The 24,786-nt window shown below is 41.9% G+C and overlaps 1 protein-coding gene across 2 annotated transcripts; it reads right to left on the bottom strand.

Annotated features, from left to right (window-relative positions):
* Nucleotides 1–778: 778 nt before the first annotated feature.
* ENPP5 (ectonucleotide pyrophosphatase/phosphodiesterase family member 5) lies at nt 779–22,752 on the bottom strand. 2 transcript variants are annotated; one of them, XM_039532683.1, is made up of 5 exons: nt 22,686–22,748; nt 21,888–22,015; nt 16,429–17,297; nt 9,171–9,347; nt 779–4,373 (listed from the first exon to the last, which is right to left on the bottom strand). In XM_039532683.1, exons 3-5 carry the CDS (start codon nt 17,255–17,257, stop codon nt 3,988–3,990), a joined length of 1,392 nt encoding a protein of 463 aa, XP_039388617.1. In that variant the 5' UTR covers nt 17,258–17,297; nt 21,888–22,015; nt 22,686–22,748; the 3' UTR covers nt 779–3,987. The 2 variants fall into 2 exon arrangements, with proteins under 2 accessions (XP_039388617.1, XP_039388615.1); XM_039532681.1 differs by lacking the exon at nt 21,888–22,015 and having other exon boundaries at nt 22,686–22,752.
* Nucleotides 22,753–24,786: the final 2,034 nt, after the last annotated feature.

Here is a 24,786-nt window from a genome sequence, read left to right as displayed (position 1 = left end):
ATCTCTACTGTCCTTAAAGCAGCAGCTGGTGCCAGTTTTAGCCAGTAACCTGTGTAGAATATCCCATATTGGAGAAGGTTGCAGCACACATAAGCTGGTTAGTTGAGTCCTCAGACTGCTTAAATCCTCAATTGGTTTTAGACATGGGTTTTGGGTAAAAACTGCATTAAGTGCACTGGCAGATCTTCTACCATTAGACAAACTAAGTTCTCCATGCTATTTTTTAAACTGCCAGCTTCTTTTGGCACAGTATGAGGACAGTAGGATTGGTTAGAGTTGCCCTTGAGTGCTATGGGATCTGGTTATCTAGAAAATAGTTTTTGCCCCAGCTCCTATGCCTTAGATGAGACCAGTAGAGATGTCTAAAACTGGAGCTACCTTGCCACGGAGGGGCACTGTGGTAGCACCTTCTCCATCAGGCATCCTGTTTCTGGAATTTTGTTTCTCTTCCAGCACTAGATGCTATAAAGCCGCATCTTTTGTAATATGCATTGAAAAGAGTATATTTCACAATGGGATTTGAGATGATCATGACCTCTAAGCTTGAGTATTAATTGGAAATCTGTATCTGAATTATGCTTAAAAACTGGAGATAGTGATACCCTAGATGAAGCAGAATAAAGGAAGAATTAAATTAGTCATTCTGGTGCTTCAACTGAGACAATGATTTCCTTGGCATATGTAAAACTTTTCACTTGCAAAAGTTCATCTAATAAGGGATATTACCTCATCCACCTTACTTCTCTCCAAAGTAATTGAATAAAGACAGGAATAGGAGTAATTGTTAACTCAGCCACAAAATACCTTTATGAAGACGGTTAAGTTGCATATATCAAAATATAATGAATACATGTGAGGCCTTACAGTTTCATATCCCAGACCCTTAGTTTGCTCACATTCAATTTATGAAACCAGAACTCTCCCATGTTTCTTTACTATTTACTGTTTTAATTATTTCAGTAATTAAAACACATGCCTATTAAATCTTTTCATAAAACTGTTACAAGTTTCAGGTTCTCAACAATCTTAGTTATGACTTGAATACTACTAGCACTGACAAAATTGTTTGCAAACACAGATAGGAAAGAACATTGACTAGAGTCAAAGTATGCCACATTTTAGTGTGTTTTGTTAAACAGTGCGAGCTTTCCAATTCCCTGAACTCACAATATATTTTAACCCCAGCTTCCACTAACTCAATCACATGCAATCTTAAAGTACTCAAAAGGCACACACATCACACCCTGTGCCCTTTCAAAGAGCATGGGCTGGAGCATCTATCACACTTCTCCCATGGTACTATTTCTTGTGCGTACAAGTTTAGGCTTGTTCATTTATAAACATAACCCCTATTAGATAGGTGTCCTGCAACTATTCCTAAACCATAGACATTAAAGTTTTTTTATTTACACTAAAATAAAACATGAAAACAGACAGTTTTTAGCTTGTAGGGATATAAAAATCAAACAACTGAACACACAGCTTCCCCCTTCAAAACCTGTCCGTTATTTTTACAGTACAGTGCATGCTTCAACTTAAACAGGTTTTGTGACTAGCAAAATCCCTTTTTCCTGGGGGTATTGGCTCACAAATACAAAATTTTCTCTTAGAACACATTGCTCTTCACTAGACTGTATGTTTAGATATGGGAATTCTGGGTACAAATGTTATTGTTGACAGATGTACTGAACTTCTTTTTCCCTAAATCAGTAAATTGCCTAACAGACTGAATTATACAACTTTTAACCTGATATAAAAACAAATTGCAAGTGCTTACTACACCCTTGAGGATATAATTTACTTGCTCACTGTGGCATTTGCTAAAAAGCCACATTAAGGTCCCTGCCACGTTGAGAGAAAATAACTATTCAATTGTGCAAAGAAAGATCACATTGTCTATCCTGCATGAAATTTTTAATACCAAAGTCATGGGGATGAGGAGACAGAGCTTGAGTGAAGAAGCTACTGAAAATGGACAGAGTAAGGGAAGATTATCTAGGCTTCTGCAATGCAGGAAGTGCTGTCAGATTGTAGCTCTCAGTTCTGAATTTGAATACATTTATTCAATTGATCTGAGAGAATTATTGCATATAGGTTACTAAGATCAGAAAAGGTAGAGATTTTATACAAAACATCTCCCCTTACCATCCAACCAAAATACTTTCCACCAATTCCTGAGGACAAGATTGCCAAAGTAAAGATTGCAGTGGATCCTGACCTTTCTGTTAGTAAAGTTTACTGGTAGCCTGATTTTAATCTAGGTTCATCTGCTGAGCTTCAAGGTCTTAACCACTACTGTGAACGCCATTTTCATCTGTTTTAGTTCATCAAACAAAATAATTCTTTTAAGACAAAGTCTACTGCCTAGTCTACTTCTGTTATCATCTGACACTAAAAACAGGATGTGGGCTTCTCCAGCAACAGGCAGCTTTACATTACAGACGCTATGGCCACAGGGTGATTTTCCTTGACCACCTAAGCAAAGATGGAGATTGAGCAATAGCACATGCTCCCCAGGACAATTACAACAGAATTTCACAGACATGAGAGTCAGATAAAGTTATACACAATGCTGAGTTTTGAAACTGAATTCTGTGACAACCAACTCAGTTTCAGTATTCTTGCCCACCCCAATTTGACAATAAGCCACAGCCCATGAAACACCAGCCTTCTGTGGGTCATATAACTCAATTTAGAAATGCACAACACTGCCTGCTACAATTAAAGACCAAAATGCACAATCACCTGTTGCTACACAAGTTGCATTAAGGAAGAATTCCTGCTAATTATATCAATTTTCTTGCTTATTTCAGACTATCCTGTCTGATCCACTTTCAAGCAAAAGCCACCCTTTACAATTCAGACAAAAAATTGTTTTTACATAAAAACTAGTAAAATTCTTTAAGAACTTAGAATTACAATAGATCTTGAATGAGAGAGGGTCTCATTGCCACATCACTCCTGAGCAGTATCCACTGCATCAGTATAGTTTCTGTGGAAACTTTCCAGATACCTGTCTGCAACAAACAATGTGATGCAGATTACCCTATGGCTGCAAAGAAAGTCCTACACATCCCCCACCTTGCAAAGATATATTATTTTAAAAGGGCAGTCAAACTCACTGCTGACCGGTAGGGGCTCAGCTCCACTGGCATCAGTGGAATCACAGCTGCTTAAACTGGGGGGATTTGGCCTGCTGTGTCCAATATTTTGTTGTCTATTACTTCCATGAGATAGCATCATTTTGATAATTCAGCTCAGTTTTCCTGGTATGATACAGACCCATGTAGGTTCTTGTTAGTTATGATGTTTTTCCTACTTCACTTCGCTACTGAATATTTTAGTTAATTGAAGCCTTAAACTTTTTAACCAAATAGCAGTTCAAATAAATTTAATACTGACTGATTATTATAGTAACAACATTGGAATATATCAAGGTATGAATTTTAGTTGCTATAATTTAGAGAGAGAATTCAGAGACATACATGGCTTTGCAACTTGTACAAACACTATTCTAGTGATATTTATATTGAATGCACAAAATCAGAGCATTTTGGATAGTATAGATTTTATCTGCCCATCCTTCCACGGTGGATCCCTTACACTCTTTTCTTAACCTAAATAGATTTTTGTTTAAATCCAGAAGATAAAGACCAAGAGCTTAGTGAATCTAAAATGATTTCTATTTCCCAATATTAGCTTAAAATGAGGTATCCAAGGGTTTAAAGGTACTAAATATCTATATACATATCCTTCCAGTATTATCTAGAGGGGTTTTCAACCCCTGAAAAATTAAGTGGTTATATGGTGCAACAGAAACATGCTCTCCCTGTATGCACCTGTTACATATTTACCCCAGTGCACCATGTGCATTTATTTTTGCAGATTTCCTCACCTAATAATTTCTAGGAAAACTTCTTTTAAGCTCAAAATACCTAGAATAACTTTTCATTGTTTTTATTAAAGTGCCTTCATTGGAAAGTAATATTACCCTTGTAGTAACGGCTGGGAAATTTCAGTGTGTTGTACCTGCATTCTAGGTAGGTGGCTCTGGGTTATGTGTTTAATAAAAACTAGAAGAAAAACAACAACAAGAATGCTACCAAGAAAAACTCCTATAAAATAGGCATAGGACTCCTGTGCATAATATCTCGGATTCAGGTCTCTTGGAACTTCTGTAAGAAGCAAATCTTCCACATTGCTGAATGACCCGTTGTTTGGCAATGAACTGATACCAAGCAGATGGCACAACAAGGGATACAGATCTGTGAGACTCATGGCTTCTTTGGTGGTATTCTTTCTAAAGGCAGGACCATAGGCCAAGAAGATTGGGTGCATTTCTGGTAGGACGTTGTCGTATCCATGATTACCCACTGGAAAGAGAAGAGAAAGTGAGTTATCAAAAACTTTCTGATACCCTCAAGTTGTTAAAACACTTCCACTGCTCACTAAAAGTAGGAAATATTGAAACTTTGGACCTTTTCCCAGAAAATCCACAATGCAAAAGGAAAACAAACAGCCTAATTTATTGTAACAAAGATTTAATTACATTTCTGAACAAGCGCACAAATGTTAATTACTACTTATCAGTCATAATATTAGACATTGTGAATCATAATGCCTAGAAGGTTAGCATTAATTTCACATAAATCAAGGGAGTCACTTAAAGCATTCAAGAATTTACTGCAGGAGGCTTCTGTATTGGCAAGGAGGCTAGAGGAGATGATTCAAGAGCCATTAGAGTCAGGAGCGGCCTATGAAGGGTAAGCTCAGAAGGCGTTAAGAGTTCAGTGTCCGATCATAGGCATCATGCACTGAAGCCTGCTTAGAGGAGAGAATTCTACTCCGCAATTGGGCTGGCTGCTCCATACTGAATGGAGGCTTTTTTCTCAACCTCTACGTGACTATTGGCCAATCTCCAGCCTTCTGGAACTCTTAGTGTGAGACCCTGACTCATCCTCTACCCCACATGCCTGTCAACAATACGGAAAAGATATGGAGACAGAAGCATGGAGCAGTCTCACAACTAGTGCTTCAATGCAGTTTTCTTGAAAAGAGCCATTGTCTCACAGCTCATAGGCAGCCCTAGAACAGGAGAAATGTATGCACATGAATACATGCATCATGGAGGGGAAAAGTGAGGAAATAGTTGGATTAATATGAACAGTGAAAATATCTGATAAGCTATGAAGAGTACTTTGACATCAGCTTTTCACCAGTTGGAAAGTTGGCTTTTAAGTGATCCTAGAATTGACAAGATTAGAAGCATAAGACAGAATCAGCATTTAAACTTCCTGAGAGTATCACCTCTAAGCTAAGCATCCCATATTAACCTAGTAATGAAAAGCCTCAGATGAAATCCGAAACCTGGCTCTCCTCCACGGATATCTCCTCCTCACTATTTTGTTTAAATCTGTAGACAACATTGCTTTCTAATTTTTCAATTAAAGTGGCAGGGGTCATAACCATCTGCATCATACCACTTTATACTATCTTTCAAAGACCACCGTGAACATACTTCGTTAGCATATCATTCTTCCCAACAGACAGAAAGTAAGTAGGTGATGGAATGGAAATAGTGCACATCTCGGAACAGGATGCACTGACAAGTGGAAGAAGGTCCAAGGCCTATATTTTTTTCAAAAAGTGCTAAAATACACATCTTCTGACTATCAGGCCCCTTTAAAGTGTCTCAAGCTGGGCTCACAAAATGACGTCAGTCACTTATGAAAATTTACACCCAAAACTCTCAAGGATCATGCCCTAAAAAATAAACAGAAGCAAAGATAATAACTAGATAAAGCCACATGGATAGAATATCTTGATATACTTACAAATGCAGTAACTCTTACATCAGGCATTTGGGTGAGAGGAACAATGTGTAGCTAGACAGGGGTGGACAAACTATGGCCCGCAGGCCGTGTCCGGCCTGTCAGTTTTTAATCTGGCCCTTGAGGTCCGTTGGGGCCTTCCCCTACTCTGGTTCTCCCGCTGGGGAGGAGGGACTGGGGCTTGCAGGAGCTCGGGGGGTGGAGGGGGGAGAGCAGGGCAAACCCCCAATCCCACTCCCTTGCTGGAGCACCACATGGCAGAGTGGGACAAGTGATGGGTGGACCTGGATAAGTGGGTGGGCCATGGCCAACCCAGGCCCACCCATGGCTACGCCCCTGGCACAGCACGTCTCTTCTGATTTAAAAAAAAGTCACGTTGCTGTTGCAGCTCTTTTGAAAACAAGGCCCTGCACGAAGTGCATGCAATCTTGTAAAAAAAGCAGTTTGAAATAAGGGCAGCAGTTAAGATTTTCTTTTCCCTTTCAAAAATGAGTGCTGCACAAAAAAATATAATTGGATAGTGAGTGTCGGGTTTTCAACGAAGAATGGAATGCAAAATATTTTCACAAACATGAACTTGAAGGCTGTATTCCTGATTTGTCAGGAGAGCATTGCAGTGTTCAAAGAGTACAATTTGAATCACCATTTTTCAACATCCTAATTATGGCGGCAATTTTACAAATGAGAAAAAGGCAAGAAAAGCTGAGAAACTCGCCACCAACTTAAAAGTTCAGCAAAATATTTATGTGCGACAAGCTACAGTTCAGGAAGCCATTACAAAGGCAACTTATGTTCTGGGGTTTAAAATCGCTAAACAAAATAAGCCTTTTGCTGAAGAGGAGCTTTTGAAAGAATGCATGGTTGTTGCTGGCATGCTGTGATCGGAATACCAAAACAAATTTGAAAACATTAGTTTGTTACAAAGAACTGTTACTTGCCGCGTAGAAGTGATTGATGAACATTTGGCTTCTGAGTTGAAGAAAGCACAGGGCTTTACGTTGTTTTCGTTAGCCCTCGATGACAGCACTGACATTAAGGACACACCACAGTTATTGATTTTTGTCAGAGGCATTGATGACAAATTTGAAATCAGAGGAATTTTTATCAATGGAATCAATGAAACGCACAACTAAGGGATCAGATTTATACGAGAGGGCGTCTGGCTGCTTTGAACATCTGAAGCTCCCCTGGAGTAAACTGGCAAAAACGTAGGACTTTTAAAAAGAATTCAGGACAAAGTAAAAGACAACGACCTGATAAAGAGGTGATTTCTCTGCACTGTATTATACATCGGAAGGCCCTCTGCAAAAATGTCCTGGACATCGATCATGTTGTTCGCACAGTAGTGAGAACAGTGAACTACATTAGAGCGAGGGGACTTAATCAGCAGCAATTCATTTCCCTTCTTGAAGACACTGATGCTGAACACTAGGACTTACTTTATCATACAAATGTTCGCTGGCTCAGCCTAGGAAAGGAATTGCAGCAAGTGTGGGAGCTCAGAGATGAAATTCACACTTTTCTGGAGATGCAGGGGAAAGAAAATGATTTCCCCGAATTAAAGAATTCAAATTGGGTGTGCAACCTCGCTTTTGGCATGGATATCTAGGCACATTTAAATGAACTTAATATGAAGCTGCAAGGAAAGAATGTGTTTGTACACAAATTGTATTCTAGTGCGACAGCTTTCAAAGTCAAGTTTGTCCTTAATTTGTTTTGAAAACAAGACTGAGTGTTCACTCGCTTTCCAGCACTGAAAATACTTGGAAGTGTTGCCATAGCAGACAGAAAAGTACAGCAAAATTTTAAGTGACTTGCATGGAGAATTTTCTCATTGATTTTCTGACTTTGAGAAGATGGAGAAGATACTAGAGACAGCCCCGCAAGAAATACAACTGGAGCTCACTGATCTCCAGTGTGGTTTCACCTTGAAGGAAAAGTACAATTCAGAAAAACTGGATGAGTTTTATGCCTCCTTCAGTGAAACAAAGTTCCCAAATATCCGCAAGGTGGCATAGAAAATCCTTGTTTTGTTCATCTCCACCTATGTTTGCAAACAAACATTTTCCCTGCTGAATTACAACAAATCTCGCTACAGATCCCAGTTAACTGACCAACATCTCAGCTTGGTATTGCGGATTTCTACACCAAGAGTGACACTGGACTTTGATGCCATTGTAAAGAAGGGTGACCCGCTGCATTGTTCACATTAATCAAAGAGGGCATGGAAAGGGGGCAAGTTTGGTTTAATTACTGTAATATGTTATGATGGTATATTTATAACAGTAAGTAAGGTTTTATGTTTATTTCCACTAACATATAATCTTTATTCAATAAAGTTTTTGAATATCTCTTCTTCAGAGTTAGACTGATTAACAACATTGCTTAATTATGGTTTACTTTGAAGCTAAAATAGTTTGAATATCTTTTGGTTATTGCCACAATCAAATGGAGAAACACTGATGATTCAACAAAGCCAATTACAGATCGTAAAGTCAGCAATAAACGTGAAAAACTACCAAAAACTTTTATGCAGTGAAGTACACTGAGAAGTTTTAGCTAACATACAATGTGTGTTCAGACAGGAGCAAAATTGTGTGGTAAAATCAACAAACAGCTCAGTAATGTAATTTTCTAACAGCGCATTGTTCAACAGAATTATTTTAATAGTGTTGATTTTGAAACAAATTTGTGTTGTCCCTGTTTTAACATGAATTGTTAATTTTGTGAGCATTCATGGCCCGCCATACAATTTCCATACCCAGATGTGGCCCTCATTCCAAAATATTTGCCCACCCCTGGGCTAGGATATTCTTTGCCTGTTTAACAAAAGTGTTCTCCAATTTCTGAATCAGCAGACCAGTTTCTCTAATCCATCTCAGAAGTCCCTTCCAAAGCGATGTCCATGTATTCTGCACTACAGACTAATCCCCCTCAGATCAACAGGCTGAGCTCGCAGTGCTTCATACCGCAATACCATACTTTACAGAATTGGGCTCTAGGTTCTTAAGAAGTTCCAAGATCCTTGCAAGAGGAAACTGCTTATTTTTTAAAAGTTATATTTGTGATCAGCTAAAGTTTCAGAAGCCATTTTAGGACTGGATTTTCTCCTACAAGGAGTTGGGAGCACAAGTCCCACTGACTTTCAGTGTGATGGTACACCTTTGGGTGTTTTTGAAAATTCCACCCATATGTTTGAAGACTTCTTAACTCTTTTAAAGCCAGGTATGGGGCTTTGAGGGCTGGAGAGGGGGTGGCAGCATTTAATAACTTTATTGTACTAGTTTGAATAGAAAATAATTTATAGATCTGAAACAGAATGGAGAAAGATATACTTACAGAGAAGTTGATCAGACTTGTTTTGTAAGATTTCCCATCCTTTATCAGCCACTGCTAAGATTGGTTGAATTTTACTGTTGTGTTTGTAGTGTAATCTATTTGGAATCTCCTCCTTTTTATAAACAGTCATGTTGGGATGAGCATTGACCAAGGCTTCATACACTTCATCAAGTTTGCCTTAGACCAAATAAAACAAGAACTTAATAGTGATAAAACACAAGTAGCAATGATGAGTCGCTTAGTATACATGCTAGCAATAGCTTAAATGATCTATTTCAGCACTAGGTATGAAGGATAAAAAAAAATATAGTTACACTAAAGAGCAGAATTTAGCCATTAAAGGAGTTCTAGGCAGACAGTATGTGATGCTGTGTAACCTTATTGTTAAGAGTTTTGGATGGTCACATTCACCAGAAAAGTCTGGTGAAATCACATGACTGTAAAAGCACATTCCAATAAATTGTCATGTCCCTCAATATAGAATTACAACAGTTCTCTTATGTTATGTTTTTCTTTTTGTTTAAACACAAGAGTAAAATGGTCTACTTTTCATTTTATCATCATTGTGCACAGCAATAGGAGTTTCACATATTCACTTCAGTTAGAAGGAATTAGGTAAGCCCCTTTGTGGATAAACGGATTCTTCCCTGTTGCATATAAAGCTTGAAAGGAGGGAAGTGACACTTTCTCTAATAGTCTGTTCAGTACACACAGATTTCTCAGGGAGCAGAGCTTCAAAAGGGAATTGCCACATTTCCCCAGAAACCATCTATGGTGCTCAGTTGGGTTGCTTTAGAGTTCATCTTCCTTTAAGCTGCATTGGGAGCTGTTGATTTCTCCACAGCAGCCTCGAAAGCATAACTTTTACTTAACAGGAAGCCAACCATCTTCAGTTTAAGTCCATAGTATTTACTTTAAAAGAATTTCAGTCCCCACTTTGGTATCTGACCCTAATTAACTTTGCCTCCTCTTTGTCTCACCATTTCAAATTATAGGTGTGGCAATTTTCTTCAAATGGTGGTTAGGTCCCAACTATGCAGCTAACCAATCAGCTTATGGTGGGGGGAGGAGGTCCAAATCTGTATTATATAATCCTAATGATATATTCTGTCCTTGGAAATTATTTACTTCTTATTGTTAATGTTCCTGTAATGGTCAGAAGCCCAAATCCAGATTAGCAAATTACAGCACTACGTATGGTACAAAAACTGGTCCCTGCCCAAGAAGCTTACAACTTACTTCAAGACAAAAAACAAGCAATAAGGTGGAATGGGAAGGAACATGAAAGTCATTCATAAAATTAGACAGTTACATAGTCTAACAGCCTGCACAACTTGAATATTCACACTAGATTAAAAATGTAGGGAAACTATAGAAATAGATGGAGGTTTAAAAAAACAGAAACAGATAGAGGTTCAAATATATTTTAGTCTACAAGTTTCTGTTCATCATTGTCTATTATTTGTATTATAGCACCTCAGAGCCCCAGTCATGAACTAGGATCCCACTGTACAAACACGTAGCAAAGAGATTCTCTGCCTCCAAAAGTTTACATTCTTCTAGAGATCTATTTCTGTGCTACTTTTATCATTTACCTATTTCTGTTTTCTGTAAAGTTTGTAGTAAAAGCAGCTATGGAATGGGAAGTGGAGGAAGATGAGGGGAGAGTAATGGGGAGGAGCAGTGCAAAGCAGAGCTAAGAAGCAGTAACTAGTAGAGCCCAGGAAGCATGGTGAAGGGGGGGGGGGGAGAAGTATCAGTAAAATGTCAGACACTTCACTAACAGAAACTGGAGGAGTCAAAGGTGCTGCTTTGAAGAAATATTGTCTGATGCCAGGAATCTCGCCCCTGACTTCATCCCTGGCTTTTAACACTGTTCTCCTGTGATTCAGCAAGAGCTGAAGGCTTTACATTCTACTTAGAAAACCTTCTGTGCCAAAAGCCCCATGGAGAGAGATTGTTTTTTAAGATTTAAGTAAGCGCTAATCTCTGCTCACAACCTCAAAGATCACATTTTTGTATTTGTTCCAATATAAACAGCTTAAAGCCACATAAAAACAAAAACCCCAGCCACACTGTTACTATAGTTACAATAAAAATCTGGGTCTTTTCAGACATCTCTGAAAAATCATGAACATTCACAAAGGTGGATAATGACACAGCAAACTAATAGCCTTCCTGTGTACAAGTAAACTGACCTGTATTTTCTGCAACTATATTGTTAAATGGTTAACAAAAAAAATCAGTAACTAAATCTCATGTATGTTACATAAATACATTATAAGTATGTTAAGGTTACCATTCAAAAGTCAGGAAATGCCAGAATTAAAACTGCCTGTGCAATCAATTACAGGTTCTGATGGGGAGTGTGTTCTTGTGGTTATATACCTTTCTGCTCCTGTACCTCCAGCTAGTCTGTTCCCCTCTACCCCAATGGCCCGTCTCCATCCCTTTCTGCACCTATCTACCTCTCCATCCCATTCCGCTCACTGCTCTGGTACCACTTTGCTTCCCCACACCCTGTGGCCTTGTGTTAGGGATGTGCCTTTTCTGGTCCCTGAAACCAGAGAGTATGTCTTCGCTGCAATAAAACACATCCCAGAGCCTGGGCTCCAGCCCAAATCCCAGTATCTACACTGGAATTTTATAGCCTTCAGCCCTAGCCCCGTGAGCCTCAGTCAGCTGACACAGGACCAGCCACAGGTGTTTTATTGCAGTGTAGACATACCAAGAGAAACCCCCTGCCAAATTTCAAGTCCCTGTGCCAAAGCATGGAAGCAGAAGAGCTTCAATGAAATGGTTGTAATTATTTTTTTAAACATACGCAGCACTGTTTTAGCAGAAACTTTTAAAAAGTCAGCCTCAGGTAGATCGTTGGCATGGAAAATGTCACCTCCAATGGTTAATTTGGCAAGTTTTAAGCACCTGGGTCTTGTAGTTGAAGTGTCATGCAACCTTCTCTTTAGGTCACGCTCTCAGATCCATCTATACAATATATTCTATCTTAAAAGATAAAGGTAACCAAATCTCATTGTCCTCAATTCCTTTCTTGGCAAGTTCTGTGTTCAGGGTTTCAGCTTCCCTCTGCCTCGCAAGGCCCCATCCTGTTCCCACTGAAATCTGCCCCCAGCTACAGTGAGAGCAGGATTGGGGCCTCAGTGACACTACCACCACTTAACAGAACACGGAAGGCTATTTCGGACGACTGATGGCATCTGCCACTGCAGAGCAATCACCTAAACTAGCCTTCCTGCTCTTGTTTAGATGGTGGTGATGCCATGAAGTTTCAGAGAAGAAACTCTGAATCCAAGACTTGACAGGTTAAGTAGACGAGGAAGGGGGCTTGAAAACAGATGTAGTTTTGGTTCCTAAGCTTGCTCATATATGTGCTGGGTTTTCAATATTAAAAGCTTTGCAGTTTGCTTTCCCTTGCTATCATGCCTTCCCCGTTTTAACAGTAAGAAGCCTGCACATGCTGAATCTATTTACAATATAATTTAGGGTTTTGTCACATGCGCTATGCAAATCATAATTTTGTCACTAGCTGAGCAGGACGTTTCTGCAGCACTAGCTGATATTTAGAAATAAAGCTGTTATCTTCTTTTTGTGTTTCATGCATCCACATTTCAAAACAGGCAGCAAGCCAGACCCTGACAAGTGGTCTCTTTGCAGCCTAGAAAGAACTGAAGGGTAGGAAGTGGGGTTTTAACGGTTTAATGTTTTTTATTTGTCTTTGGGGCTAAAACTATGACCTTATTTAGTAAAAAGGTCACAGCATGCTTCTTATAAGTGGACCCTCCCTCTCCGTCTGCTAGCCCAAGTTCTGTCTTCAGTTACACCAATACATTCTGACTGAAGGCAACGTGGTTGTACATGTCCACCCACTTCCTGCAACCCTACTCCCCTCTACAAAGCATTAAAGTTTCTTTTCTCACCCCTAGATTGAGAGAAGATAGTAACCCCTCTTCCTGGACATACAACCTTAGCCTCAAATTAAAGTTTGTCACATTTGTATGTACAGTAACTCTCCACTTAACATCCTCTTGCTTAATGTTGTTTCGATGTTACGTCCTTGTTCCATTACAGAACATGCTCGTTTAAAGTTGTGCAATGCTCTGCTATAACATTGTTTGGCTGCCTGCTTTGTCCACAGCTGGCAGCCCCCCTATCAGCTCCGCTACGTGCCCCACCCAAGCACCTCCCACCCGCCAGCGGACCCCGCAGATCGGCGCATTCCCCTTACTCCCCCGCCTCCTGCCGGCTGCAATCAGCTGGCTTGCAGCGTTCAAGAGGCTGGGGGGGGAGAAGCAAGGATGCAGCGTGCAGCCTCCGCCCTCCCTCCTGCCCGCAGCAATCAGCTGGTCTGCGGCATTCAGGAGGCAGGGGGGAGGACATGTGCCGTGTCCTCGCTCCTCCCCCCAGCCTCCTGAACGCTGCAAGGAGCTGACTGATGCGGGTAAGAGGCAGGGGGAAGGCATTGATCCGCGGGGTCCGCCAGCGGGCAGGAAGCACCGGCGGGAGGGGACCTGATGGGGGGCTGCCAGCCTGTTTAATACCTGTATTAAATTGCTTGTTTTAAAATGTATATAATGCCTTTTGTCTGGCAAAAAAAAATTCCCTGGAACCAAATCCCCTTATTTACATTCATTCTTATGGGGAAATTGGATTTGCTTAACATCGTTTCACTTAATGTCACATTTTTCAGGAACATAACTATAATGTTAAGTGAGGAGTTACTGTAAATTAAGGGCGGAATTTGGTCTGCAGTGTACAGCATGTAGGATGATGTACTTCTCTCAGAAAGGTTCAAATACCCCTTAAGTATATCACACAACTGGGGTTGCCCAAGCTGAGAAAGGCCAAGTCTGATTTTTTGGGGGAGGGTGGGGGACACGCGGAGGAAGAGAAAAAAAAAGAAGAGCATATTCTGATAAGAGGTTGGTATATCAGATCCCTCATAGCAGACACTAAAAACATCTCAGCTTCTACCGTTGATAGATGTCATTGGCTTCAACCTGTCAACTATAAGTAAGAAGATACAATGAAGCATTGGTGTGCCCTGCCAGTAATAATCTGCACTCCGATCTTTTTAGAACAAGTTTTTCCTCTCCTTGCTGAAGACAGACACTACTGCTTTGTTTTTCTTAGCTTTACTGACCCTTGGGGACTGAACACGTTAAACAAGAGAATAGTGGCTAAATTTTGAGCTGAAGAATTAGCTATAAGAATTTACTCTTAATTTCTTAGAACATAATTCCACACAAAAATTGAAAATAAAACCTCTAGCTGTGACTAGTGATTGAGTAAGAAGTAGTTAATTGTTGGACAACTAAAAAAAAAAAGAGTTAAAAGCCTATTGGGAAAAAGAAAGTAATTTTAACTATGCCTATGAAAGACTAGTTTTATATTACCAGCAAACTAAAGAACTGAAACAGCAAAACATGAAGATCAGCATCTTCAAGCAAAAGATATTTAAAGCAATGACCTCCAGATGGATAGAAAGAAAAAGCACATTATGCATCAATGAGATGACAAAAGATGCCACTCCTATTAAAGGGAGACATTGCAAATCGTTTAAAAAATCCTGTCAATTAGTAATGTTTTAGAAATTCAATTGAAGAGGTTTAAAAAAAAAAAATCTACGTTTATTTTCACCATTTGCTTCCATTTCAAGTTCACTCAGCTTGGACAGCAAGTACCCTGGTGAGCTTCACTTTGTTTTCATGCACTAGTACAATGCTGAAAATGCTGCAGAGATGTGTTTAAAGCCAAAATATAAATCTTTTTAAAGCCTCAATATACTTTTATTAAAAAAGCTCCCATACAATATTTATTTTAAATTCAACCTAGATTTGGGACCTCGATCACTCATTTTTAAATTATAGGCAAGTCTATTTTAGAAAGCTATGCTAGACAGAGCTATCAATACTAAACAAGGGCATGAGCTGCAAACTTTAACCCATGCAAGTCAGTTCATGACAGAAGTCCCACTGGCTTTAATGTGATTGCTGACATGAATAAGGACCCAAGCCTGTAAGGGCGAGCCCATTTTGCTCTCTCTAGTCACAATTTTCATAAACTCAGAACTGGAAGGGATCTCGAGACATCATCGAGTCCAGTCCCCTGCACTCATGGCAGGACTAAGTATCCCTGACAGGTGTTTGTCTAATCTACTCTTAAAAATCTCCAGTGATGGAGATTCCATAACCTCCCTAGGTAATTTATTCCAGTGCTTAACCACCCTGACAGTTAGGAAGTTTTTCCTAATGTCCAACCTAAATCACCCTTGCTGCAATTTAAGCCCATTGCTTCTTGTCCTGTCCTCAGAGGTTAAGGGGAACATTTTCTCTCTCTCTCCTCCTTGTATCAACCTTTATTATACTTGAAAACTTATGTTCCCTCCCAGTCTTCTCTTCTCCAAAGTAAACAAACCCAGTTTTTTTTTCAAAATCTTCTCATAGGTTCTCTTTTCTAGACCATTAATAATTTTTGTTGCTGTTCTCTGGACTTCCTCCAATTTGTCCACATCTTTCCTGAAATGTTGCCCCCAGAACGTGACTCAATACTCCAACCGAGGCCTAATCAGCATGGAGTAGAGCAGAAGAATTACTTCTCGTTTCTTGCTTGCGACACTTCTGCTAATATAGCCCAGAATGTTTGCTTTTTATTTTTGGAACAGTGTTGCACTGTTGACTCATATTTAGCTTGTGATCCACTATGACCCCCAGATCACTTTCTGCAGTGCTCCTTCCTAGGCAGTCATTTTCCATTTTGTATGAGTGCAACTGATTGTTCCTTCCGAAGTGGAGTAGCAGTTGTCCTTACTGAATTTCATCCTATTTACTTCAGACCATTGCTCCAGATCATTTTGAATGTTAATCCTATCCTCCAAAGCACTTGCAACCCCTCTCAGCTTGGTATTATCTGCAAACTTTAGAAGTGCACTCTCTATGCCATTATCTAAATGATGGATGAAGATATTGAATAAAATCAGACCCAGAACTGATCCCTGCAGGACCTCACTCGTTATGTCCCTCCAGCTTGACTGTGAACCACTGATAACTACTTTCTGGGAACAGTTTTCCAACCAGTTATTCAATCACCTTATAGTAGCTCCATCTATTTCCCTAGTTTGTTTATGAGAAGATCATGCAAGACAGTATCAAAAGGCTTACTAAAGCCAAGATATACCACACCTACCACTTCCCCCCCATCCATAAGGCTTGTTACCTTGTCATTTTAATGCCATAGTTCCTACCTTCTTTTGGTAAAATTGCTACCACAGGAGAATGGTCAACCATTGTATACAGCTCTCTAGCCACGTACTGATCAAGCTCTATGAGCCTTTCTGAAGAAGACTGTGCCATTCCATGGTCACTTGTAATTATGATATTCAGTGTGTCCCACAACTTTGCTTTCTTCAGTTCTGACACAAGATATCCCAGTTTGTCATCAATCTCACTAATGACTGCGCCCATACGTGGATTTTCTGGGCCCAAAACATGCCCCATCGCATCAGGCTGCTCCCAGTACAGAAGACCAAAATTGATGGGTTCTTCTGAGGTAAACCAATCAATAAGTTTGTCAACTCGATCTTCGAATGAAACAGACTCATTGTAAAACATATAGTGCGTAGGAAAGACTCCATGTATTTTTACATCTGTTCCAGGCCACATAGCAGCTCCGGTTCTATGTCCTTCCATTTGGTTGGTGACCCATATTGGACAGGCCTCTTCCCAGAACTTTGAATTATAGATGTTCATGCTGTTCAGGGAGAAAGTTTTGTTCAGGACAGGATCATACATTTCATTAGCGACTATGCCATGGCTCTCTGCATAGAGACCTGTCACCATTGTATAATGATTAGGATAAGTTTTTGTAATAAACACATTAGTAACCTGTTTAACATGAGCACCATTCTTCATGATATAATGAAAGTTAGGCATTGGGAATTTATAAATGTAATCCCATCGAAATCCATCAAAAGATAATAGTAACACTCTGGATTGGTCCTGCTGGAAACAAAGTGTGCTTGGAAAAGTCATCATACAGACTGCCAAGAATCCCCAGTAGCAATTCAAAGCCATCCTGAAAAAGCTTTTTCACTCAGGTGCGAAGTTGGTATCTCTAGAATACAAAGGCAAAATTCAGTTAATACTTCTGCAAGTTAATTATCTTGAACACTTATCTTTACTACAGTATAAGTGAATCTGAAGCAAGTTTGTGAGTAATCCCTGTCTAGAGGTACTCATGTGGCTCCCATCACTGTAGAATACCTCACAAACATTAGTGGATTTCCCCTTGACACCCCTGCTAGGTAAGGAAATAGTATTATCCCCATTTTACAGATGAGGGACTGAGACACAGAAAGATTTAATGATTTACCCAACATTACACAAGAGTCTGTGGTACAGCCAGTTATAATTTCCTGTTCCAGCTATGGCACATTTAAAAAAAAAAATCCAGGTATCATAGAATCACAGAAATGTAGGACTGGAAGGGACTTCAATAGGTCATCTAGTCCACTTGCCTGCACTGAAGCAGGACTAAGTATTATCTAAACCAGGGGTTCTCAGACTTTTGTACTGGGGACCCCTTTCACATAGCAAGCCTCTGAGTGCAACCCCCCCTTATAAATTAAAAACACGTTTTTATATATTTAACACCATTATAAATGCTGGAGGCAAAGCAGGGTTTGGGGTGGAGCCTGACAGCTCGCAACCCCCCCGCCCCCCATGTAATAACCTCACGACCCCCTGAGGGGTCCTGATGCCCAGTTTGAGAACTCCTGATCTAAACTATCCCTGGCAGGTGTTTGTCTAATCTGGTTTTAAAAACCTCCAACGATGGAGATTCCACAACCTCCCTAGGTAATTTGTTCCAATGCTTTACTACCATTACAGTTGGGAAGTTTTTCCTAGTGTCTAACCTAAGCCTTACTTGCTGTAATTTAAGCCCGTTACTTCTTGTCCTGTCCTCAGTGATGTTAGGGAGCTTATTCCTTCACCCTCATTTCCCTGGTCCTTCTCACATGAACAGAGAGCAACAATACCCGAAGTCCAAAGGTGCAAACACTTTGATGTTTATTGTGGTGAACTTCCAGCCAGCACGATTCCAGTTTCCTTCCTCAGTGTCCTCCTTCTCAGCTCTGACACCACAGAGCCATCCCTGCTCCCATTCACTGTTCACATTCCCCCCACCCCCGCCCTTACTTCCTGATTGACTGCAAACTATATAGTAAAACTTGAGTTCTGCTTAGCTATACCTTAACCAATCATTTTACTGAAATTTAACCACCACCTTAATTGGTTTACACCCAACAAAATTAATTATACAACAGACAAACAATCAAAGTACCACACAGCGATTATACAGACAAACAATAGGGAAGTGAAGACTACAGTGATAGAACAATACAGAAATGAGGATTTCACATTCCAGCTATTGATAAGTGAGTTCTTGCAGACAGGATGCTATCAAACTAAGTTTCCTTTTACATCTTCTAGGCTCTTCCCTTTCTTTGGAGGTGATAGGAATACAATCCTGTCCTGATATTCCTAACAGCCTAATAGCACCTTATTTTAATGTGACTAGTTTGGAATGTATGGATGTGACCAGGTATTTCCCAGTTTATGACCGGCTTCTGCTGCTTAGCCAAAGGCCTTAGCCTAAGAACCAGGCCTCAGACTGTCACAGTGAGAGAAGGCCCTTACACATACAGAGCTTGATTTTGATTCTCTCTTTTATACCTCTATAACTAGCTAAGTGATAAGAAAACACCTAATTTCTTAAAGTATAGGCCTTTGCAGACAGGCCTGAATATTTATATCCTAACAAGTGAATCAGAACAATTTATCACCCTCCTCTTTATAACAACCTTTTCTGTACCCAAAGACTGTTCTCATGTCCCCACTCAGTGTTCTCTTCTCCAAACTAAACAAACCCATTTTTTTCAATCCTTCCTTGTACATCACATTTTCTAGACCTTAATCATTTTTGCTGCTCTCCTCTGGACTTTCTCCAATTTGTCCACATCTTTACCAAAAATGTCATGCTCAGAACTGGAAACATTACTCCAGTTGAGAACTGAACAGTGCTGAGTAGAGTGGAAGAATTACTTCTCATGTTGTGCTGCTTCGATCACAAAGGCAGTATTAATTTTAAGCTGCTATCAACCTGGCTCATGTTGAATCTAGAGATTTAGAGGTGAAATACTCCATACAACTCTCAGCCATCTAACTTCCCTTAACATATAAAGATTTTAAATCTCTCTCTACCAAAAGTCTCTTGATTTATAAAGGAAAAGGGCAGAAAAGGAGAAAGATTAACTGGCATCTCAGATGATTCATAACTGCACTTGCTAATCAGTCCAGTGCCAAGCATAAAAATTCTTCTGTCCTTTTAAACCAACAGTCACTGACTTCTGAATATACTTAGTACAGAAATCATGAAATGAGAAATTCTTTGCTAAAATGAGAATATTCTCATATCTAATCTGATCACTGCAAACTAAAACCAGTGATTGTTATGAGCTGCATGCAGAAATTGTTTTCTTCCTGGATAGCCATGAAAATAATTAGCTCTGTGTCTGATCAGCTGATTCATCAAGAAATCAGCTGCCCACAGAAACCCTGAAGAGAGTTATCTATATATAGCAGCAGGTGCAGAGCTCATACAAAATGAAGTCATCCTCTCTTGTGATGCTACTTAATTCACTGAAGGCTTTAGTTTTATCATTCCCATACACTTCTAATCAAGACATTAATTATTCCAATTCAAGGCAGGCATATATCCCCTGTAAAGCCTTGAAAACAGGTTTACATGCAACAGCTCATTTCTCAAAAGCCCATTAAAAATGCCTGTTTGTCCTGCCTGTCCTCTATTTGTTACAGGATTACTGCATATGGTTGTTTCCTCATTCTATTGTTATTTTAAACCAGTTCTGGTTGACTGACAGGTCCACTCCCACATATCAGCAATAGTGAGGCACATAATGCAGATTTGCCTTTCACTCTTTATCCAATACATTCATTATTTTAATGACTTTTGAAATCAACAATATACAGCCTTCCACTGAAATCAGTACTAGTTTTACAGTGACTATCAAGTAGACCACATCCACAAGGTTTATGATTGATTATCCTTGTGCATCTGATCCCTGAAGTTGAGCTTTCCTTAAAAGACAAGGTTGAAGAACAAATGAAGGCAGAACTCGTTTTATCTATCTGTGGAAATCGACCAAGTATTGTGAGACAAAGTCTAAATCTCCACAACCTCTGGCAATTTTTTCTCCTTCCTATCAGCTTACAACCTGGATCCCAAACCCTGCACCAGCTCAGCTTTCTCCTGCAATACCTCTATCAATCAATCTGAACTACCTATATAGGCACTCAAATGGCTCTCCTAGATGAACACCTCACAAATATTAATAGATTTATCCTCAAAACACTTCTCTAAGGTAGAAAACTATTATCTTCATTATACATATGGTCAAGTCTCCTGAGTCCCAATTCAGTGTTTTAATCTCAAGATCACCATTCTTCATGGTTTTTACAATTTCTGCTTCACAATACAATGTTTGAAAGCATAGCAACAAAAGTGACAGAAGAGTAGACCTAAGCAAAAGGATGAGATGTGGACATGTGAAGAAAACAATATGATAGTCTTCAAATACATGGAGGGACCAATTCCTATCATAAATCACCAAATAGTAATGGGCTTGAGATGGAGCTGGGAAAAAATGAAGGTTACATTACAGAAAAACTTTATAACTTGTTCTATTGCAGAATCATTTTTATAGTTAAAGAAGGTTATGGAAAAGAATGAATTAGAAACTAGCGGTACTAAAGGCTTCTTTAATATAGCAGGGAACTGGGAGCCTGGTGTGGAGGCCAGGCAGCAGACAGGTTCCAGCTGGAGCCCCCCACCTGCCCTGGGGTGCCAGCCCAGCTGTGAGCCCTGCAGGGTTCACAGCAGAGAGCTTTTCTTGTTAATTTCACAGCTCCAGTGCCTAGTAATGAAATTGACAAGAATGACAGCCAACAGGCCAAGATAAGTAAGATGGTGTCTAGACAGTCACTGCATCACCCTAACTACACTGACATCAGCCCTATGCCTCTCCTGGAGGTAGAATTATTAGGTCAGTGTAGTAGGGCACTTACTTACATTGGCAGGAGCAAGGCCTTAGTGTAGACACTGACATAATTAGGTCAACGTAAGCTCCCTTAAGTTGCCCTAACTCTATAATGGAGACCAAACCATAGCCTGACGAAGAAACGGGAGAGAGACAACAAATGGATTCCATGACACCTTTTCTAGGTGGAGCACTGGCTTGGCCAGGATGGACTATGTCTTAACCTTTGCTTCTCTATGGTGCCTGCTAACCTAAGAACTTCCCAATAGACCCTACTCTGTTTTGAGTAGGCTGCCTGGCTGAGGTGCACTGGTCCCTGAGAAGTGTAAGTCATGAATCTATCTCAGTTGGAGTCACTAGGCAGAGTTCACAGTGTGAAACAGGTGTGCTAGAGCCCAGAGGCTTTAAGGAGGAGTGGGACCCACTGGGGATCTGCTACACTGAAGAGGTTCCTCCAAGGAACTGTTTAAAAACTGGGGTGCAGCACAGATACTGGATCCGTGAAACTGATATAATCATCTCTTCTTGCCTTAGGAATCTATTAAACACATTCATCGAAGTTTGAGATAAAAGGGATGACATACTGGAGGAGATCAATACGGATCAAGATATTACATGGGTCTTCCACCCAGCAGCCCTTTCTCAGTCACCCCGACAGCATTCACTCGTGTCATTTCAAGCTGATCAGAGCTGTTGCGCAGGTCTTGTTTCCCTAAGATGACAGCGGGAAGTTTGGTTTTAACCTGCCACATGCACCTTGCCTGGATGACATTACTGAGAGGAGCCCTGGGCATTCAGATACACTAGGGTGATGGACTTAGATACCACAGACAATAATTTAGACTGCAATCCAAGCAGTGTCTCAAAAAGCACAGACCAGTGTAGAAATGCAGAGGGGACCAGCATGGAGCATTTGGATCAAGCAGGACAGAGAGAGATGTGTGCATTTGGGGGGGGGGGGCAGGGGAGGGATTTGGAGCATCTTCTGCTTCCCACTGACCTGCACATCTAAAATTAATCAGAGAAATCAACAATACTGTAAGACAGAGCTGAGCAAGCCCCACCCAGCCTCATTCTCCGGGTGGCCTCCCCCCACCCCCATGGGGATCAGACAGGCACCCATGAAGCCTCTCCATCAAGAGAAGGGAGTCTCAGAGGCAGCCATCCCATCCCCCGTGTCCTTGTGGGGACACACCCGATATATGGGTTTAGAAGGGGGAGCTGACACACACCCCATATGTCGGGATCCCCAGGGGAGCCAGCACCGCCCCCCCCCCATAGAGCGGTATCCCCGGGGGCCAGGGCGCGGAGCCGGCCCCGCGACATATTGTTACCCCCGGGGGGCCGGGGCCGGCCAGCCAAGGGGCAGAGGGTTTGCCTACCTCAGCGCCTCAGCCACACACTCCCGGCAGCAGCCTCGCGAGCTCTACCACCCGCCCTCAGCCCCACTCACCTCCCAGACCCCGCCTCCTCCCAGATAAACCCCGCCTCCATCCCGCCTATTGTTCGGGCACTTCCTGTGCCCAGCTCCCAGCCCCCAATGGCCAGCGACGCTGTCAGTCACGTGTTGGGGACAGGGTGGTCATGGGCGGGGCGGAAAGGGACGCGTGCGCAGTTGGGAGAGCAGGTGACCGGCTGGGTGTTGCTATGGTGACCCGGGTAGCTGGGCTCCTCAGGCTCGCGCCCACCCTCACCGGCCTGAGCCTTTCCTGCTCCTGCTCCTGGCCCAGGCCGGAGCCGACGTGCGCCCTGCACAGCCTGGGCTTCCCAGGGCGCGAGCAGGGGCTGAGCCAGGGCAGCGTGGGGCTCCGTGAGCCTGGCCCGGGGCCAAGCGGGACTTTGTTAAACCCGGGGCGCTGCCCTGGCCGTGCGGCTGAGTCGTTTCCAGCCGAACCCGGAGGCGAATTACAGTTTTGTGGGGTCCTGGGCCAAAGCGAGTGGGGGCCCCTCCCCCCCTTTCCGCCTGCAGTCCCCCGTCCCCCTCCTCCCGCGCTCCTGCTGGGGAAATGGGGTCGGGGCGCTGGGGCTCCCCCGCTCCGCCCGCCCGGCGCCACTGCTGGGGAAATGGGGTCGGGGCGCTGGGGCTCCCCCGCTCCGCGCGCCCGGCGCCACTGCTGGGGAAATGGGGTGGGGGCGCTGGGGCTCCCCCGCTCCGGCCGCCAGGTGTACCGGCGCCACTGCTGGGGAAATGGCGTTGGGGTGGGGTCTTCGCCCACCCGACGCTCCTGCCGGGGAGTGGTGTCGAGGTGCGGGGGCTTCTTCCACTCCCAGCAGGAGCGTTGGGTGGGGAGCAGGTCAGGGCGCCCCATTGGCCAGGGCCCCTGGGCACAGGCCCTGTGGGCCCATTGGCTAATTCGCCATTGGCCGAACCAGCTCCTCTCAGCCATGCCCAGAGCTTCCCCTCCAGCAGCATGGGCCTGCCAACTCCACTGCCCCAGGGCAGGGCCATGCACCTAACTCCTTTTAACAGACAGCTTGATAAAGGTATGGTAGGGTTGTCTGTGCTAGCAGGAGCTTGGACTCAGTTCCCTGGGGGAGGGGGGCCATACAGTGTTATGTCTGAGGGGCAGTTTCTGGCTGGGATCCTGGATAAACCTGATTGAATTAAATTTAATATCTTTGGGATCCATTGTAGTGAAAATACAATTGTTTATCTGTTATTGTAGGGCTGTAAGTAACATTTCCAGGAGACTCACTAATGTAAACCTTGGGGCAATGATAGGACTATCAAAGAACCCTTTAGCACCATAGGTATGAAGCAGTCTCCTTTTCTTTCTCTCTCTGCTCACACAGCAGTACTGTGAACTTCCTTGCTGCAGAAATTGCAGCTTGTCCTTACTCTCTGCCAAATTAGCAAGATCTCTCAAGTGGTAGACTCCATTTGATTTGCTGAGTCTAAACACAGATTTTTTTTCCCAATAGCAGATAGGGATGATGCAGAATCACATCCAGTTAAGGCACGTGCAGCAGGTAGTATCTTGCAGAAGTCAGAATTGAGTGTGTCACAAATTGCATGCACAGGTATGATAGGTGCTATGATTGTTCCTTCCTTACCAGACTTAAATATGGTTGTCTTGGCCATGGCAGGGGTGCCAGATTTCTTGACTGGCCTGAAGAAGCTACGTGCCCCATAAGAAACAAGTGCACCTCTCACAAATCTCTCCATTTGTTCTTCACCAACATCTAATATTTTCAGCAGAGACTCTTGTACATCTGATGTTACACACAGTCCAGTAGATATGTTTATATGCACCTCTGGATGTGATTCAGGGTCAAATGGGTTTATCATATTGTTGATGACATGGTTGGCAAGGACTTGTTTGTGGACTGTGTCTTCACTACTTCTTCTTAGGTGACTTCTTTCTCATAGCTTTTGCATATTCACTCAGGATATGTCTTGTGGGGTTCCATATAACAAGGGCTGGATTCTTTTTTGACAGTCCTACAATCCCACTTCTACCCTTTGAGTCTTTGAAGACAGTT

The sequence above is a fragment of the Mauremys reevesii genome, linkage group 3, assembly GCF_016161935.1.
Source record: "Mauremys reevesii isolate NIE-2019 linkage group 3, ASM1616193v1, whole genome shotgun sequence".
Classification (NCBI taxonomy): domain Eukaryota; kingdom Metazoa; phylum Chordata; order Testudines; family Geoemydidae; genus Mauremys; species Mauremys reevesii.
This window is presented reverse-complemented; position numbering and strand designations above follow the sequence as displayed.

What these genes read in the sequence shown, in the direction of transcription:
- ENPP5 (XM_039532681.1), bottom strand. Translation starts at nt 17,257, where the DNA reads ATGGCTTTGAATTGCTACTGGGGATTCTTGGCAGTCTGTATGATGACT. An exon ending in AGCAATTTTACCAAAAGAAG is followed by an intron (nt 9,348 to 16,428) that starts GTAGGAACTATG and finishes ATTTGGTCTAAG; the next exon opens with GCAAACTTGATGAAGTGTAT. An exon ending in CAAGTCTGATCAACTTCTCT is followed by an intron (nt 4,374 to 9,170) that starts GTAAGTATATCT and finishes TTCTCTTTCCAG; the next exon opens with TGGGTAATCATGGATACGAC.